This window comes from Poeciliopsis prolifica, unplaced genomic scaffold (genome assembly GCF_027474105.1).
Source record: "Poeciliopsis prolifica strain line A6 unplaced genomic scaffold, Auburn_PproV2 SCAFFOLD030, whole genome shotgun sequence".
Classification (NCBI taxonomy): Eukaryota; Metazoa; Chordata; class Actinopteri; order Cyprinodontiformes; family Poeciliidae; genus Poeciliopsis; species Poeciliopsis prolifica.
In genome coordinates, this window is record NW_026562405.1 from 4,415,980 (window position 1) to 4,434,429 (window position 18,450).

General features: G+C 39.6%; 2 protein-coding genes across 3 annotated transcripts in view; one reads left to right on the plus strand and one right to left on the minus strand.

Annotated features, from left to right (window-relative positions):
* cenpp (centromere protein P) overlaps positions 1–18,450 on the plus strand; it is a 79,682-nt gene that overhangs the window by 10,715 nt on the left and 50,517 nt on the right. The window lies entirely within an intron of this gene.
* Positions 457–8,993, minus strand: ogna (osteoglycin, paralog a). The gene is made up of 6 exons (XM_055050173.1): positions 8,753–8,993; positions 5,398–5,464; positions 4,474–4,638; positions 3,687–3,889; positions 3,396–3,488; positions 457–1,349 (listed from the first exon to the last, which is right to left on the minus strand). Exons 1-6 carry the CDS (start codon positions 8,894–8,896, stop codon positions 1,179–1,181), a joined length of 843 nt encoding a protein of 280 aa, XP_054906148.1. The 5' UTR covers positions 8,897–8,993; the 3' UTR covers positions 457–1,178.

Sequence of the window (18,450 nt, forward strand, 5' to 3'; positions counted from 1 at the left end):
TCACTTATTATGTTACTTTAAATGGTCTCAAATCAACAATATCATTTATTGCAATTAGGTCTGGGACAATTAATCAACCAACACAAGCTGTTGCAGTGGCAGGCCGAACTGTTCTGGTTCTGGTATGCAGATCCTGCAGACCCGGTTTATGGAGCTAAAACTGTTTAAAGTTTCTGACGGTGAGCTCAGGTTTAAGTTGAACAGGTTGTTGGTGAATTATGGTTTCAGTGCCAAACTGATGAAAGATGAGGAAGGATTCACCTCAAAACCTAAGACCATGTTTTTGCAAACTGGAGACAAAGAAACGATGGCCATATATCACTGAAACATCTGTCCACCAGAGTTTGTCCTAATGTATGGCGACATACTGCAGCACTGGCTGTTAGTTTTATAATAAACTTGTGGTTCTTCATCCTGTCAATAAATGTGACATGATAAAAACGAAGCAAGACTGACTGTAATCAAAAACAGTTTATTAACATATCAAATACAGCCATGTTACACACTCCTCCTTCTGTACAGCTCCTCTTATTCACATCAGTTATTATAAACAAAGATTTATTTACCTGGAAAAAAAGTGAAAACGAGCGTAACTTTCACATTACTGAAGCTCATAGATACATGTTCTCCAGCTCACCTCAACTGGACCATAAATTAGAAAACAAACTGAAGTCAAGTTACAGAAGATCATCATCATCACTGTTGTCTGCAATGCAGACGAGTCGGATGCTTGAATTATTCACGGTCCAGCTCATTTATCCAGCGTTGCATCCGGAGGGAAACATCTTAAAATTTTTAGTTGACAAAGGATCACCACGACAATTAATCTAGATTGAATTAGATTAGACTAGAAGAGAAAATTCACCTGTTATTACCTGGGAAGTCATTAGAAGTAAACGAAGAAGCCTGTTTTTTTACGAATGAGCGGGGATCCTCTGGTGAACAGGAAGTGTTCGTCATGCAGAATAAATTCTATTTTATTTTGGGTCCAGTTCTAAGATGAAGGTTCTGTTGGTCCAGAACTATTATTGTTAAAGTCTAAGAGAATCTCTTTAGAGTCAGGAGGGGAACCGAGCCGAGCTGGACCCATCGCTGCTCGTTAAAGTGACAACACTAACCGGACCAGAACCGTTCTGCTGCAGAGGCCTTAAAGTGAGTCTTTGGGACATTGGTTCTCCTCAGCGGTACCGGCCCACAGGCAGCACTTTCATGCAGGTGAAGCTGTCGGGGTACTTGGACAGCACCACCGGGTTCCCATCCATCCGGACCTCAGACAGGCTCAGACGTAGATAGTAGGAGTTGTCGGACTTGCAGAAGGTGTCGGTGTTAACCTCCGTGATGTTGTTGTCCTGAAACACAGAAAAAGTGAAGAATAAGCTAATGTTTGTTGTCATTTTTTTTCTTCATATTTCAAACATTTCAAACATATTTAATTTGTCTTTGAAATATGTTACTTTATTCGCTAAAGTAGTTTGCATGTAGACTGGTGATGAGAGGCAGTGGTGAATTAAAAATGTTGCCATTGTGCTTCCAACCATTTCAAAGAGACTCTAGTGTCACTGTTAGTGGTGTATAAAAAAACAAAAGGATAATAGATAAACAAACCGTGTTAGACGGGTGGGGGTGCAAAAAAAGCTTGGTGGCCTGCCAGGCTGATATTACACGAAAGGAGACCCTTTAATAGTTGAACAGCTAAATTTATGTGAATAGGGGGGCAGATATTATAAGTTTATCTTTCTGTTCCTTTACATTTATGATTTCTTTTAGTTATTCAAATGTAATAGTGGGTGAATGAAATGAAAAATTTTATTAAATGAGTTCAAAACAGGCCGATTATTGGAATCGGCCTGTTTCCAATAAACAGGCCGATGTCTGTGTGACTATCACAGACATTCAGTCTGTGATAGTCACAGACTGAATGTCTGTAACTGATGGAAGAAATGGAAGTGAACAAAGTTCCAAAGCATTTTACTGAAAGCTTATTTTAGTGTTGAGCACTTTTAAAAGGAAAATTTACTTTTATTTATAACAAGATTCTTTGTTTTGCACATGATGTTTGCGTTTAATTTGTGTAATTAAGTATTTTTATTTTCATTTGGTAGCTCATTGAGACTGTTTTGTGTAGTTAACCAAATTAGTTTACATTTCTGTTCATCCATTTTGTATTTTCTTTGAGGCACTAAACATTGTGTGTGATTTTATACATAAACATTGATATGTAGTTTATAAGGGAAAGAAAAAAAACTGAAAATGTGGAATATAGTCTGTGATATATTATTGAGGTATTTAAAAATATGTTGTGATATAATTTTTTGGAAATATCGCCTAGACCTATTTAGGACTGGACTTTGACTAGACCAATCTTCTTCCCACAGTATTTATGGCTGGATGGTGATTGTCCTGTTGGAAGGTAAACCTCAGATTTACTTCCAGGATTGTCCTGATTTAGATCAATCCATCCTCACATCACTTCTGACTTGTTTCTCTGACCCATAGCATGATGCTCCAACTACCATGTTTCACCAAGTGGATGGTGTTTATATATATGTATATATATAATTTTGTATGTAGGGCAAAAAGCTTGATTTTGGTCTTCTCTCAGAGCATCTTCTTCCATGTCTCCTTCATGGTTAACTGCTAACAGGACTTCTTTAGTGACTTCTATAAATGTCAGGCAGTTCTCCTGTCAGTCCGGGTGCACGTCCATGTCCTGTTAGGTTATCAGGAGGTCCGTCTCCAGGTCCAGAATATGGACTGACCAGACCGCTGGGAGATGTTCTCATAGAACCTAACCCAGCATTAAACAGAACCAGAACCACCTCATATCCGCAGCAATGTGCCCGATCCACAAGGACAGATCTATTCAGACTAATTCTGAATAGATCTATGCTTTGTGTTTTATTATTTATTTGATATTATATTTAGATTTCCTAATTGCACTTTCTGAGTCATTTGAATGAAGGTTTGTTGCAGTTTATTCTTACATGTTTGACTGGAGTAGAGAATGTCTTGTTTTTCACAGTTTCGGTTTCTTTATTTATTTTACATTGCCTATTAAAGTGCTAACTGCACTCACTCAATAAATTAAAGTTATTTTTGCATGTGTGACCAAGCCTGTGAACCTATTGGTGTATTTAAGTGAGCTAAACTGGTCCAAAGTTATTCAGAAAATCTGTAATTGAGTAGATTCTGTACTTAAAAATATAAATGTTTTAATTTGACTCTGGGTTGTTTTTCTGTGTTGAATTGGTATCTGCTAAATCCCAGATTTCAGGATCAGAAGTGAAAAGAGTGGATGAGTGCATTCCTAGTTCACAGCACACTGTTCAGGTTTTAATCATAAAAGCATCCTAATTCCCATGCATCACCAATGAACTACTTGTGTTGGTGCAGACCTGTAGATGCAGGATGCGGACGCTCTCTGGGATGAAGGGAACGGCCTCCAGCTGGTTGTTGGCCAGGTACAGGTTGGCCAGGCTGGTCAGTTTCTGTCATGGAGAATAGAAACTGTTCAGCTTCCCTCTCGTCTTGAGTTCATTTACAGCAACATCATTCAGCTTCCTTCATTTACAGATGAGTTAATGTCCTTTTTAACTTGTCTTATTGACTATAGTCAATCTGGCTTTACCTCATATAGAGGATTCACACTCCCTGACTGGTACCAGAGCCGGCGTCTGCAGACGTACCTTGAAGGCGTTGGCTTTCACGCCCTTGGTTTTGAGCAGGTTGCTGTTGGCGTTGAAGGAGGTGAGCTTGGCGGGGAGAGCGGGGAGTTTGGTCAGTCTGTTCTCGGCCAGAGACAGTTCCTCCAGCAGGGTGAGCTTGGAGAATGCGGCATCGTCGATCTCTGAGATCATGTTTCCTGTCAGGTCGATCCTCTTCAGGGTCACTGCGGCAGATAGCACAGGGCTGCTTTTTTAATACCAAATATTCATGATCCAGTCAGGTATTCAGACATCAAATTTTTGACAACTTAAAAGCTAAAATAACAAATCCATTAGGGATGCGAATCTCGCGATTCAATTTCTGTTTCAAACCTGAAACAAGTTTCAAGTCAGAAACTAATTTTTCTATTCAGTCTAAAGAATCCGTTTAAATTACGTGACTGATGAGAGGAAAAGACAGTGTAAGCAAAATATACATATATTTAAAACAATTCCGTACTGTATCAAACTCCATCAGTGTATAATTTAAATCACCAGTATGAGGTAATATTAGCTGCCTTGCTTTTTCATATATAAAAAAAATAATCAAAGGATTTTTTGAAATATGACTTTACAGAAACACAAGAAGACTAAATTAAATTTTTTAGCATTTTGAATTGATTCAAAATTCCCAGGACTTTTTCTTTTTTTCCTACACTTTTAAAATCCATGCATGTTTTATTTCCCTGAACTCTGAAGTCTGCAGCTGTGAGGAAACGAAGGTCTCAGCTCTGAGTCCAGATGTTCTGACCAGACATCAGGGACTTACCAGTGTCTCCGAAGTCGTTTTTCCCGATCTTCTTGATCTTGTTGAAGCGAGCGTACAGGTAGGCGGTCTCTTTGGGCAGCAGGGGGACGCTGGTCATGTCTGGACTCACCTCCTCACAGTACACAGAACCGGACAGGCAGACGCATAGCAGGCAGGTGGGTAAATCTGCAGAACAGCAATCAGAACCGGGTCACAGAGCCCCAGGTTAACTCGACAGACTCGGTCACATTCAGATATTTTTATGGATGTTTATATTTTCACAGTCTAATGTCTTACTTTACGTGATGGTTAATTTATTTTTCCTTGTTTCTAAACATTCAACCAAATCTACTTCATTTAAAAACTCCCATTGACTTCCTATTATATGACTGATTGTTTATGCAGTCATTTAAAACTTCATCAAACTCAAGAGAATCTGCTGGACTTAACAATTCAAGTCTGAGAATATTTCTGTCAAGATATGACAGTTTTTTTAAAGTAATTTCTCTCTGCTAAGTGCTTAACTATTCTCGAACTAGGATTGTTCTGAGAATTGGATTAAACTGCATATTTTGCAGATTTTTCATTTAACCACTTACTACATGCCATAGTAAAATACATAAAAACATATATAATTTAATTTCTTTTTTAATACAAGAAAATATTGTATTGTCTAGAATGGAATAACATTCATTTAGTAAATACTTGACTATTTGTTGTAAAGGATCAACATAAAAAATCTTCTTACCATCAGCATGTGAAATCTCAGCATCTTCTGCCCAGTGAAGAGCTAATTTGTTGATAATTGATTAGTTTAGCTAATTAATAATTGGTTACAAAAGATGCTTAATAGAAATTTTTACATAATATGAATCAGGTGAAGCTAAAACTGCCTCTAGAAGAGTTTTGGGTAGAATTGATTTACAAGTCCAGATTGTTTCTCACCGACACCGCCGTCGCTTTCCTTCGGTGCAACGCTGGCGTCCGCCTCATCAGCAGGAGGTAGCGCCCTCTGCAGGAGAAAACAAGCACTGTTTACTCAGAGCCCTGTGTTTAGGTCAATCTCTGATTCTGGTCGAGTTTGGAAATTCGCACACATATTGCAGCGTGTGGATTAACAGGCAGGCTCTGTTGAACTTTTCTGCATTATGCTCGTGTTTTAAGGCCTGCAAAGGAAGATAACTTGGTCACATTCAGAGTTTAAATCAACTCTTTGAAATTACTATCATTTAGTACTAAACAAACTGAATGGAAGGAAATATTCTGGAATACTTTGCATCGTCTTGGAGTAGAAATGTTGCTCTTCCAAAAAGTTTTCAGGAACATTTAAATATAGACCATCGTATTGTCTTTAAACCAGTCTTGGTCTGTTGTTCTCCAGTCTTTGTTTCTTTGGTTTTTGGCTGCTTCTCCTTTGAATTTCAGTCCAGATCTGACTGTGTCTTATTTGCCAAACTCCAACCCATGAATCAGCCCTGATAAATAAACTATTTCATGTCGACACAAAGCAGATAATTTTAAAAAATGGTTTCAGATTGACTCTATCAGTCATTTTCTGACAGAAAGCCTAGAGTGTTTTTCTATTGGATATCAATGAGAAGCGGTAATCAGAGCGCTGCAGTCCTCCGTAGCTGGGTTCTCCAGCTCATTTGGAGAAGATGTTGTCTAGTCAGACATGAGATGTGTAATCTCCATTGCTCCTGGATCCAAACCTGGGTATTTCCTCAGGAGGACATGCCCAACACATCAAACCAGATATCCAACCTGCTCAGCTGTCAAAGCACTGACTGCAGTCTGCTCTCCGGACGGCGTCTCTCAGGGTGAACCCAGCCGCTTTGCAGAGGAAGCAGATGTTGGCTTCTCATGTCCAACACCTGATAGATGAGGGAGGGATCAAGGCTCCGGTGAAGCTTTTTAAACTCAGAGTTTCACATCTGACATGCCTGCAGGACCATATTCCCATCAGCAAGGAGGACAGAGAGAAGAGTGCTGCTTCTTCAACCCTGGAAAAATCCAGCATTGATAGGAACTAAGTTGGATCCATTTAACCTAAACAATAATACCCAATGTCTCCCTATACAGCGGAAGGGCTATAATTGCCTCAGAACACCTGAGACTTCCTCAAAAGACGCTTATAGCTGCCTATTTACATATTTTAGAGATTAGGAGCGCCGATCGATCAATCGGCCATTTCTTCAATGTGAACTCCGACCTTGATCCCTTCTGACTCACAAATCTGTCCACTGGGTCACGCCTAGGCCTGCTGCCGAAACAAGTTTGGCTGGACAATAAATTATTCCAGAAATTATTGCATTTGACAGTAATGTTGTTTTAAGACAATTTTCAAGTAATCTAATGGTAATAATGCAAGAACATGTTCTCAAAGATCAATAAACTTTAAATTCTAATGAATATTTAACACTGGAACGGAAAGACGTTTTAAATATCCAAAATAAATAAACAAAACTGGAATAACAAGTAAAAGGAACACTAAAGTTTCTGGAAACAAAATTGTCCTTCAAAAAAAAGAAAAGAACTGGTTGAGATAAATTCTAAAAACCCAAAACTGTCAGTATTGTCATGTTTTTTATTTATTGAAAGTGTCATAAAATACCAATAAATTTCTAAATAGTTTTAAATGCTGTTACTGTGTTCAGGTTAGTGACACAAATGACACTTCTTTATGCCACTGGAGTTCTTTACAAATGGGAATGTTTCTCGAGATTATTATCTGTAGTTATGTACCTTAAGAAGAAGTAATAAATCGTTCTTATATCACATTTATTGTTATTACAATAATACCACAAAATATAGTCCATATTGCCCACTCCAAGACATCAGTCTAACTTGTTGGTTCCCTAGTATTGTTCAGTATTTTTCAGTAAAATAAGGTGTATTGTGACCTGACAGAATCTGGAGTAGGAATCATAAATGGGAATCTGCAGGTCAGTCTTTTGAGGATCGGCCAGAAAACAGTGTTAAGATGGTTTCTGTTGTGAATATTGATGCATATTAAGGTATATTTGGTGTTTGAACTGGGATTGCAAGAACTTCTTTATTGGATGCCTTTATTACTTCTTTTGGGCCTACAGCCAGTCGGCATCAAGGACAATAAATGCGTTCCTGGAATGCATTGCGTCTTGGTATTTCAACTTCCCAAGCTGCATTTTCTGTTGAATATTTTTGGTTTTTTCTGTGGACCAATTGAGGGGTCCAATGCACTCCTGATGCCCCCATACAGGATGCAGGTGGCGCTGCAGGGCATCGATTGATGCAATAAATTCAAATCTGCAGAGACAGAACCTCGTTCTTTCCAGTACAGTGTGACGTCGTTCATAGCGTGGATGGGTCCCACTGAGCTGTTTGCTGCTGCTCAGTGCAGACAGAAGCAGCTCTCCATGCTTCAGTGTGATCAGATAATCGGTCAGTCTGTCCCAGAGTTCACTGCTCTGATGCTTCAGCTGCTGCTTCTAGCCAGGAAACAGGCAATCTTTGATTCTGAGATCGAACAGGCGCTGGATGCAACATCCAGCCTTAACCCAACCAATCAGGATGAACAGCGACAGTTCCATATTTTCCATTTAGTCTTATACATTTATCCACATTGATTATATTTGAATGCATTTGAGAGCTGCTGGAAGAAGAAAGGTTGATTAAAATGAAGCTGTGGTCCATGTTCACCATGTCCCACCACAGGTTCCTCATTCTGTGGATTCTTTGAGGGTTTTTCTTCTCCTGGAGGAATTTCCTGACAAACATTCTCTGGTTTTGCTTCATGCAGTCGACTCATGGAGAACTGTTGTGGTTGGAAGGAGCTTGTCGGTTTAGGGTTAGCTTTGATTGGTGTGAAAACACAGGCGGTTGTTTGGGCGAACCATCTGCTAGAGTGGAGGCGGCAGAATCAGATTTGACAGTCGCTGGAGGAGAGATGAACCAGTTGGTTTCACTTCAATCAGCAGCTGGAAGACAAACTCCAGCTGTTTTTGACGGCCCAATTTAGATTCTGACCTCACAGTTTCTCACTTTGCTTTGATTGTTCAGAGAAATCTTCTGCCAGGACTTCGTTGTTTTTTTTTTATCTGCTTGATTTACTGCAATAGCTCAAGAAAAGCAACCAAACATATTTTAATCAAAAAATGTAAGTGTTATAACAATAAAAAAAACCCAAACAGTTTTAAATCTAAAGACAGTCATCAACACTGAGGAGAGATGTGTCTAAACTGGAACCATTTCCAGACACTCTTAAGGAATAATTACCGACTTGTGGCTACAGGTCAGATGTAAACGATAACCTCCTCACCCTTGCTCTCCTTGACTTCAAATATTCGCTGATGTATCCGTTGGGTAAAGATCCGGATCTGAGCTGCAGCTTCGGGCCAAACGTCCGGGCTGAGGCCGCCGTCAGCCACAGCGCCAGCAGACAGGTGATCAGGAGCGCCTTCATGCTGTCCAAAGCAGTGTGATGCAGACACTGCCGAGCCTCAAGGAAGTCTTGGTCAGCACCGCGCTCTCAGCTCTGGCTCTGACAAATCACTGCATTTAAAGGCTGAGCTTCCTGCAGAGTTTATAGAGAGCAGCTGTTAACCCTTTCCTGACCACCTACCATCCATCTGCAGGAGGAGAGAAACACACATGCACGCACACAGAGCGAGGCGCCACATTTCCAAACAGGCGTAAGCATCTATTTTCCTCTGAAATGTCCCTTAAACATGGTCAGAAGGGAGCAGACACTGCAGAGAGCAGAAAGAGAGAAAGTTGACAACATAAGAGAGTGACAGTGTTTTGTCTGGTGGAGCGTCTGATGTACAGCAGAAATCATTCATAATTATACCTTTTTTCATTAGGCTAACCTTTCCTCCTTTTGTCTCTGATTTTCTCTCTTAATCATCAAGAGCAGACTGATGTTAATCATCAACCTGTCCTCCTCACTGAGCAAGTCTGTCTGTTTACTCAGACTAAAGCCTGGATGTATTCAATGCAAATTCATTACCTGATTTAACTTATTGTATGCAGATCTACATGAGAAAATATGAGGTTCATTGTATATTACAGAAAAATAACAATTTCACCACAAAGCAGAAAATTTACACCAAAAAGCTCAGAAAAACTTAAAAATGTTATCATATGAAAACTGTTTTTAGTATAACTTCCTCTGATTAAAGGAAGATATTCTAGCTATTCTCTGACATTGTAAAGTCTGAAATGTGCATGAACGAAGCTCAAAGGTTACCTGAGATTTGGGATTTTTAAAAAAGCCAGGAATCCACTAAGATTCGATGATGTGAATTTGCAATAAGGTCCGATACAAGACCCTCAGTTAAGCAGATAAATATCAGAGGCACACAAGTAAATTGTCCTTTGTGTTTCAAACTTGTCCTGCGTGAGACAATTGGACATCTCCCAGTTTGGCAGGCAATACTTAAAAGTTTTCACAAACACTGTTACAAAGCAGCAGACTTTAGCCCTTCCTGCTTTAAATAGATATAGAGCTCATACCTGCAGAGGCGTGGCTCTGCTCTTCTCCCTCCCTGGACCATGACCTCCTGACCTCACTAGACTGGAACCAGAGCTTCCCTGGAGCAACAGCTTTGGTTTCCTTATTGCTTCCTTCCTCATGGTCACTGGTTGGGAATGAAAAAGTTGTAGAAAGGTTCATTGCGGTTCTCCCTGCAGATTTCAGGTTTGGTTCATATTAGACTTTAATTTTAATCTTCTTAACCAAGAGTTGATTTGTTTGGTAAAAGTGTTGGAAGCATCAATGGATTTTTTCTTCCTGGTAAACTGTGATCCCCATATATCGATTCATAAAACTTTGTTTGATTTGGTGAAACAGCCAAGGAGACAGAGCTCAGCCTGCTGCTGGCAGGGCTCTGAAACAAACAATCACATATCAGCTTCAGCCTCGTAGTGGAGACACCATTTAATGGAACCATAACCATCTTGATGAAGTGCACTGCTGGGCTGACCTCTGAACCTGAGGCTCAGTTTATGGAAACTAATAAATCTGCTTCTATTTATTATCTGGTGATAGAAAATGGAGACCAGCTTGCTGTCGTTATTGTTAGCCAGAAGGAGAATGTGAGAACATTGTTTCTAAGCTGTTTGTCTCCATTTATGTGTCGATTTAAATCAGTAATGTCAACAAACAGCAGCCTGACATAAACCAAGATAAAAACTAAACATTCCTGGAGGTTCCTTCATCCATTCAGGCCAAGTTGTAAAGCTCAGTAGTTGTTCCTCAAGAGATTGAGACATTAGTATTCCCAGCAGGGTTTCTGTGGGTACATTGAGACTCCATAAGAAGGGGAAGACTTCCCCTGAAAAACAGTTAAATAGAAAACATGTGATCGTTTGAGCCATCGGTAGGAAAGGAAGAGAACCGGAGCCAGAATATAAACATCCCAGCAACATGATCCTGCTTTGTCACAGGTGTGTTAGCAATTAGGAGCACCTTTAAACTTTTATGAGAGTGGGAAGAGAAGCAGGACCTAGAGAATGTGTTTGTTAGGCTCTCTGATTTTCTGTAGCAAAATTTGGGCTGTTGGGTTGTTTCATTGGGGTTTCACTCCCCAATAAAGTTGCTTTAAGGGGGAAACCACCCACAATGACTTTGTACATGGACACACATGATTATGAATCACTCTTTATGAGAGGGAGGGGTCAAAGTTCACCAGATGTTCACATGAGCTCTATCAGCAAATAGAAAGAATTTCAGTATATTATTTTAGCAGTTTTTAAAACTAAAGTAGCTCAGACACTTCAGGGCTTTAAAAGAGGCCGATAAAAGCCAAAGATCTGTAGAAAATAAGGTTGAAGATATATTGACCCAGTTAATTGGACCAATACTGATGTGTAAATGCGGATAATATCCGTGTCTTGCTTCTTTTTCTTTGCTAATATAATGTAATAAAGCACCAAATCTATCTTCTTTTCAGTCTCCAATAAGATTACAAAAACTCTCCTTTTGTAATATAAAAATGAAAAACTCACCAAATCTCTTCAGACTATATGACAGATTTTAAGCAAAATGTGATATTTTTTTCATAATCATTTTAACATTGTTTTTGTGGTTGTTTGGAGCCAAATTTATTATTTAAAGATCAGTTTGTTTCATTACCTAGTGCATCAGATAACAATTGGCCCAAGGTTGAATATCCATCTAATGTTTGTTTATCTGACATCATATACAGATAATGTATGAAAATGCTAATTTTTATAGCTGCTAGCTACCGAGTCACCATTGAAGCAGCCAGAGGTCCGATTTCAAGTGGTCTGTTCCAAACAGCAGCGCGGCAACAGGAGGAGCAGGAGTCCATTTAGTTTCTAAATACATGCAGATGTGCAGCCTGAAGCGTCTGCAAGTGTTTATCTGACTGTTGCAGCTTTTGCTTCCTTTGCACTCTGCAATATAGGAAATAATCTGCTGTCAACCACACCCCAGCTTTAGATTTATGGACTTAAATGTTCTTGGTTGTTCCTCTAATAGGATTGGAGAAGCTTCAAATGAAGCTTCCAGTTATGAAAGTAATCAAAGTGATCTGTATGTTAAGGATTCTAGAAGTTATATTTTTTATCTCATCATCATCTATTCAGCTTAATGCGACTTTAAAATAGTTCTGTCATCACAGTCTGTCACAATCAGTTACATTGGTCCAGATGGAGAAAAGGATCCAAGAATAACAACTTCTTGAGTCCAAAGCACAGATAAAACCAACCCGTTTGACGTTCTGGTACTATAAAGAGTAAATGCTCCAAATCCCCAGTTTATCTTTGATTCAGAACTCTGATCTAAAGACCCCAGTTCTGACTGGAAAAGGCTTTTCTGGCTCATTTGTTCTGACTGATGCTGTCAGTGTGACTGTGAGCAGGTGGAAGAGAGTGATAAGCAATGACAGTCATACCCCACATCACAGCAGAACACTGGACCACCTGGCCGGGAACCAGACAGCCGTGCCGAGATCGAGCAAGGCTGAAGACTGACATGATGTATTAACATGGTGATGAAAAGCGTGTGTTTTGGTTGTGGCAGAGCCACCCCGCTTGCTCTGGGTTGCTGCCAGCAGCTGCAGACGCAACACTGGTGATTTTTATTGCAGCTCAGAGACTTGTTGGGAATTTAATGTTAACACAAAGCAGCTACTGCTGGTTCCACAGCTTCCAAGCCTTTTTTCCACGAGTTGTTATGCTATTTGTCTGTTTCCATTATAAAAGTGGCCCATATAACCACCATTCCTGGACACCTTTCAGTTGCAGATTCACAGGACAACAGTAAGGTCTGATTAGAGCTGAGCTAATGGCGTCACATGACTCAAAAATGTCACTCGCCTGCCCAGTGAGACTCCAGCTGGAGGTGGAAACGCTCCCCTGAAAAAGACGGACCATAAAACAGGGCACTGAGACGGACCGACCCGTACCTCTCACTCACAACGAGGCATAAAAGAAGCAAGCATAGAAGAGTCAAATAGGATTCTGTGGGAATACAGCTGCTGCCACCGCTGGGTATCTGGGACTAGACACAGAAACAATAAACAGATTTTTACTGTATGCAAACTGGTTTTTTAAAAAGTTTGCAAATAGTGAATTATTCAATCCACCCAGTGGAATAATAAATTTTTATTCAATATAAATGGCCAAAAATAACCACTGAACACTTTATAAGGTACACCTTTAGAATTGTTTGACTCTTCTCGTCACATGACATCAACTTAGTGTCTCTAGGCTTGGTTAAGACAACTTGCTGAAGTTGAAACTGGGCATCAGAATGAAACTGCTGGCCTCTGGCTCTTAACCTTCTCTCTGGTTTACTGAGATCGGACTGACAAGGGACAGATATCCAGTGAGCAGTCACTGAGTGAATGTAAACACCTCATTGAGGTCAGAGGAGGGTACTTGTCACAGTCATGGTTTGCAGCATCTCATATTGGATTTAATCCACGTTTCTCCATATCAAATTAATCTGGTTGGAATGTTAATGAGTCTGCGGCATGAAGAAAGTTGTGTCAGAACTTGTAAACAACATGAAAGCATGGACCGTTCTGGTGTGGGGGATAATATCTTGGTACATTTTGGGCCACTTGATACCAACTGAGCATCATCTAAACACCACAGCCTGAATCTTATCACTGACCATCTCCATCCCTTTCTGGCAACAGTGAAATCATTTTCTGATGGCTCTTTCCCAGCAGGATAATGCTCACAAACTCAGCTTATCTCAAACTAGATTCTTGAACATGGCAATGTGTTCTCTTGACTCCATTGCTCTCCACAGCCAACATGTCTCAGGCCCACAGAGAACCTTGACGTTGCAAATATTTGGCCATGATGAAACGATGCGATGATCATGTCAGTTTGCACCAAAACTTGTTGAATCTGAAGCACTGGCAAGTCTATAGTTTACTAACTGGGTGGATCTAATAAAGCAGCTGTTGAGTGTGTGTGTGTGTGTGTGTGTGTGTGTGTGTGTGTGTGTGTGTGTGTGTGTGTGTGTGTGTGTGTGTGTGTGTGTGTGTGTGTGTGTGTGTCTGTGTGTGTGTGTGTGTGTGTGTCAAAGCTTTATGGTTTGGCAAAAAGTTCAACTTTTGCCTTTCCAAAATACTTCCCTTAGGTCTTAGAGATGTTTTATGATAAATGTAAGATGGATCTTTGTGTTCTTTGGGTCAGCAGTGATTGTGGTCTAGGAAATATCCCATGAAGGACATTTATGTCTTTCTTGAAAAATGATCTCTGACTTTATCTGAGGTAGTGAGGCCTGCAAAGCTTTAGATGTTGTCCTGGGTTCTTCTTGGTCCTCCTGGATGGTTTCAAATTCAAAAATACTTTTTTGAGCCCAAAGTGGTAAAAATTTGTTGATGACCTCTTCATTTTGGTAAGTAGGCCTCTCCTGGAAAGGTTGAATGTCTTTTCCACTTGTGTCTCATTGTTTTTCACTTCCCAGTCTGACAGATATCACTGATTCTGTTTGTCCTCTGTTCTTGGTTTTCTTTAGATCTGATCGTGTTTTGGTGATTTTTTTTCATCTCTTTTGACTTACTCCATGTTTTCAGACTGCCTCTGTTTAAGTGATTTCTTGATTCTGCAGGTTTGGTAGTAGTCTGGTAAATACCAGCTCCTTGTTCTACACTTTACTTCATCCAGAGAGTATGGAACCATGGCTATAGAGAAACAACTTCTTGCTCAATGGGTGGACTCTGCTGAAGTTAGAAATGACAGGATTTGGTATTACCCAATTGCTAATGTTTGGCCATGATGAATGTAAGGCGTCAGCACAATCATGAAGAAACCTACGCTATGAAGTCTCCTGGGAATTACGTCCACTGTAAGCGACCAACCCTCACTGCGAAGAGAGTGCCAAGTCAAGTGATATCTGACTTTAATTGCTACATATTGTAAGTGTGGCCAACACAGCCTGAAACTACAACCAAAGGGAGCACAGAACTTGGCATCATCGTTCACAATTCCTCCTTCTGCTTGCTGATGGCCCAGATGAAATTCATCTTGAGAAATCCAGCTTAATGGGAAAAAACCCAGATGCAGTATTTTTGTAGGAATGCAACAGCCAGACTAGTTTGGCTGTAGTCAGGCTTGCGTTTAGCTTGTGGGCCTGAAACCAAGTGGTGGGTACAAAGACTTTTTTAACAGCATTGTATTTGTACCATAATTTTCTGCAGGTGCAACATCTTAGCAATGCTTTACCTTACTAAAGCAAGTCTGAAAGTGAATACACCCAGTGCCTTAAAAAGTTTGGACCTATCTTCATTTCCTCTTGTTTTCAATCCAAACAGCCCGACTTCCCTATAATCCTTCACACTGCTCTTGGTCTCCAGCTTTTCTGGAGATTTTTTAAGGTTTTATTGGGGATTTTCTGTTTGTCACAAACAATAAGTCAGTTGTGTTGACAATAACAGGAAACTTACCAAGGATTTCAACTGTTCCTTGGTAAGTTAAAATCTATTCATCTCCCAGGTTCTGTCATGTCCTTTCTAGGTTTGTTCCAGTTTTTTAAATAAGGCTTTGAGGTACTGTTTCTCAGCTGGAGAAGTTGTTACTGGCCCTAGAATTTTTGTACTTAGATATTTCTGGGACACTTGTAAATTTGATGTGCAAGGGACATCCGCTAACAACAGCGATGGACAACAAAGCTGCTTCTAATAGCAATTTGCAATAATCTGATGGTTGAAGAACCTGAATGACCAGTTTATATATAAACTATAAATATCTTTGTTGTTGAGCTTATATCTATGTATTCAATAAATAGATAGCAACAAAAACTATTTTTGAATTGAAAATTTTGTTATTTTCTTGATATATATAGCTTTCAATTCCTTGAAATTAATTAATTACAAACCTAGGAACTGACTTGATCAAAACTTTTAATCAAGTCCCACCACTAGTTTTTAGATATGCCTCGTCGTCTTTGGCCCACCAAATCTCCAGAGTCATCATACTTCAGCTGAACACCATGTTGCGATATTCCACAATACGACATAAATCTATGAGTGCAGAACACAGTCCAACAACTGATCAGTTCCCATCTGGTGGTGTTATGTGATGAAAAATGAAAAACTTCTTGAGTTTCCAAACATTTGACTCAATCCAGCATTAAACATGGGAGTTCTTTGAGCTTGCCAAAGAATCTGTTAAATGTGGTTTTTTAACTGCTCTGTCATCAGATGCTCAACCAGAAAGATGCAAAAGCATTTTCAACATAGTCTTTTGTTTTCTTTTCCTGCTGCTTGACAGTTTTAAATGAAATTAGTTATTTGAGGTGGCTTTCTGTGAGCGTTCTTTGTTATTCCTGTTATATTTTGGAATTTGGAGTTCCTGGGCTAGAAGAGGTATTTTGTCCGCCAGTTTACCGCAGAAGTGAGTTCTTTTCCTTCTGCCGAGTCTTGGTTCAAACCCTGGCAATTGGCCTTGGAATTTGAGTCCCGGAGGACGGTCTGATGGTTAAAACAGAACAACTGCAGCTTCCAGAAGGAGACCACCACTTTAGTTTTACAAACAACAGGTTAGGATTTAATTTCTTCAGCATTTTTTGTCTTTTCCTGGGATTTTTTTATTTTAAATAGAATTGTTCTGTTTTTAATAGTTTTTCCACATTATATGTTTTTTCATGAATCTTAAAAAAAGAAGCAATGAAGCTGATTTTGTCGTAGGTTGTTACTTTAACAGTGTGTGCTTGATTTGCACCATATTGCCATGAAGCCTTGGCTTCATGTAGAGATGCCGTGTTGGTCCGCAGGATCCCTGCTGTTATGGCAAGATGCAAAGCAGATGTTTGGGATGCACAAGGAGGAAGGCTGGGATTTCAAGTTTGCCCTTGGACATACAGCTTTGTCATTGTTCACATGCTGCTCTCTGTGTGAGAAGATTGATAGATTGCTATTAAGATTAAATGTCTTAGCGTCTTTCAACTGACTTTACCTCCCAGTCAGTCTGATATGATAGTGAGCCATTGTGAGGTCCTGATTTCAATATTATTGGATTTTTCTGTTTCTGTTTTTCAATTTTGTCAGGGTTTTTCTGTCGCGTTTTTGCTCAGATTTCATTAGATTTTATTTAACTCAGCTGTATATACTTTGTTTTGTTTAACCAGGAGTTTTAGTCTGTGTTGTGTTGTGTATTTATCAGGATCTCCTATGTCTCTGTAAAGCTGCTCAATGTTTACAATAAAGAGCTTTTCATGATTCTCAGAGCCTGGAAACTCTTATCCCAGCATGAGATTTACTGTCAGTCCCTCTTGGCCCCCTACATGTGAGGGTTTTCCAGTCATGAGACTTTCTGCCCATGGTATTGCTGCTGTGTATGTTTAAGACCTAAACCTGGATGTTTAATGAAGGCTAACAATTGTATTTATGACTAAGGTTAAACACTTCTCCTGGAACTCATGTAAAGGATGTAGTCAGTGTAATGACTCTAGTAATTACTGGGTAAGCTTTATACCAAAGCTTTAGATCCAGCTCTCCAGAATTCAGTTTTAGTGCAGACCTCGTGTGAGGTCACATAAAGTTTAGATAGTTTAAAGGCTCTCAAACTGGTCTTGTAAAAACAAGAGTTATTTTAATATCCCCACTTAGGTGCTACCACACTTACGAATACTGAGCAAAAGCAATAACATTTTAGCCTCATTTGCACTCTGTCCAACCTGAACATGAATGTCTTGTGCTATGGGTCTTTCATTTTTACTCTTATACTTTCACACACCATAAATATTGTTCTAAACATAGATGTTACTGCTCTTGTCCTTTACCTGAAAATTCATAACACACCAGACCATACAACCACACTATATACCACACCATGACCATACCACAACACATCATACATTATCCCATACCATACCATATCATTTAGTACCGTACCATACCATACCATATCATTTAGTACCGTACCATACCATACCACACCAGGACCATACCACAACACATCATACATTATCCTATACCATATCATTTAGTACCGTACCATACCATACCACACCTGGACCATACCACAACACATCATACATTATCCCATACCATAACATACCATATCATTTAGTACCGTACCATACCATACCATGCCGTTTCATGCCATATCAAGGCATATAGTACCAAACCACAACATACCAATCCATACCACACTAGTAGGTACCATATCATACCACAGTAGTCCCCAAACCCTGGGCTGTGGACCGATGTGGACCAATTGGGACACTCAAGAAATAATTAAATATTTATGTATTATTTGAGTCTGGAGGAGCTTTTATTTTGAAAATCCTTTAACTGGATTCTCTCGGTTACATTCTGCGCGCCAACATTGAGCCCACAAGCAACAAAATGAGTGAGAAACAGATCAGATGTCTTTGGAAAGTTTCTTTGTGAAGGGAAAAAGGCCCAGAGAAGAGACTGGAGAATGGATTTAATATTTTACGTTACAACTTGGAGATCACTCGCTTATACACAACTGCAACCTTCTCTATGAGCATATGTGTCCTTTTTTTTTTTTTTTTTTAAGTTA

Excerpts from the sequence above, each read along its gene's own strand:
- ogna (XM_055050173.1), bottom strand. The coding sequence starts at position 8,896 with ATGAAGGCGCTCCTGATCACCTGTCTGCTGGCGCTGTGGCTGACGGCG. Across the intron at positions 3,890-4,473 it reads AAACGACTTCGGAGACACTG|TGACCCTGAAGAGGATCGAC; the intron begins GTAAGTCCCTGA and ends TATCTGCCGCAG. Across the intron at positions 1,350-3,395 it reads TCCGCATCCTGCATCTACAG|GACAACAACATCACGGAGGT; the intron begins GTCTGCACCAAC and ends TCTGTGTTTCAG.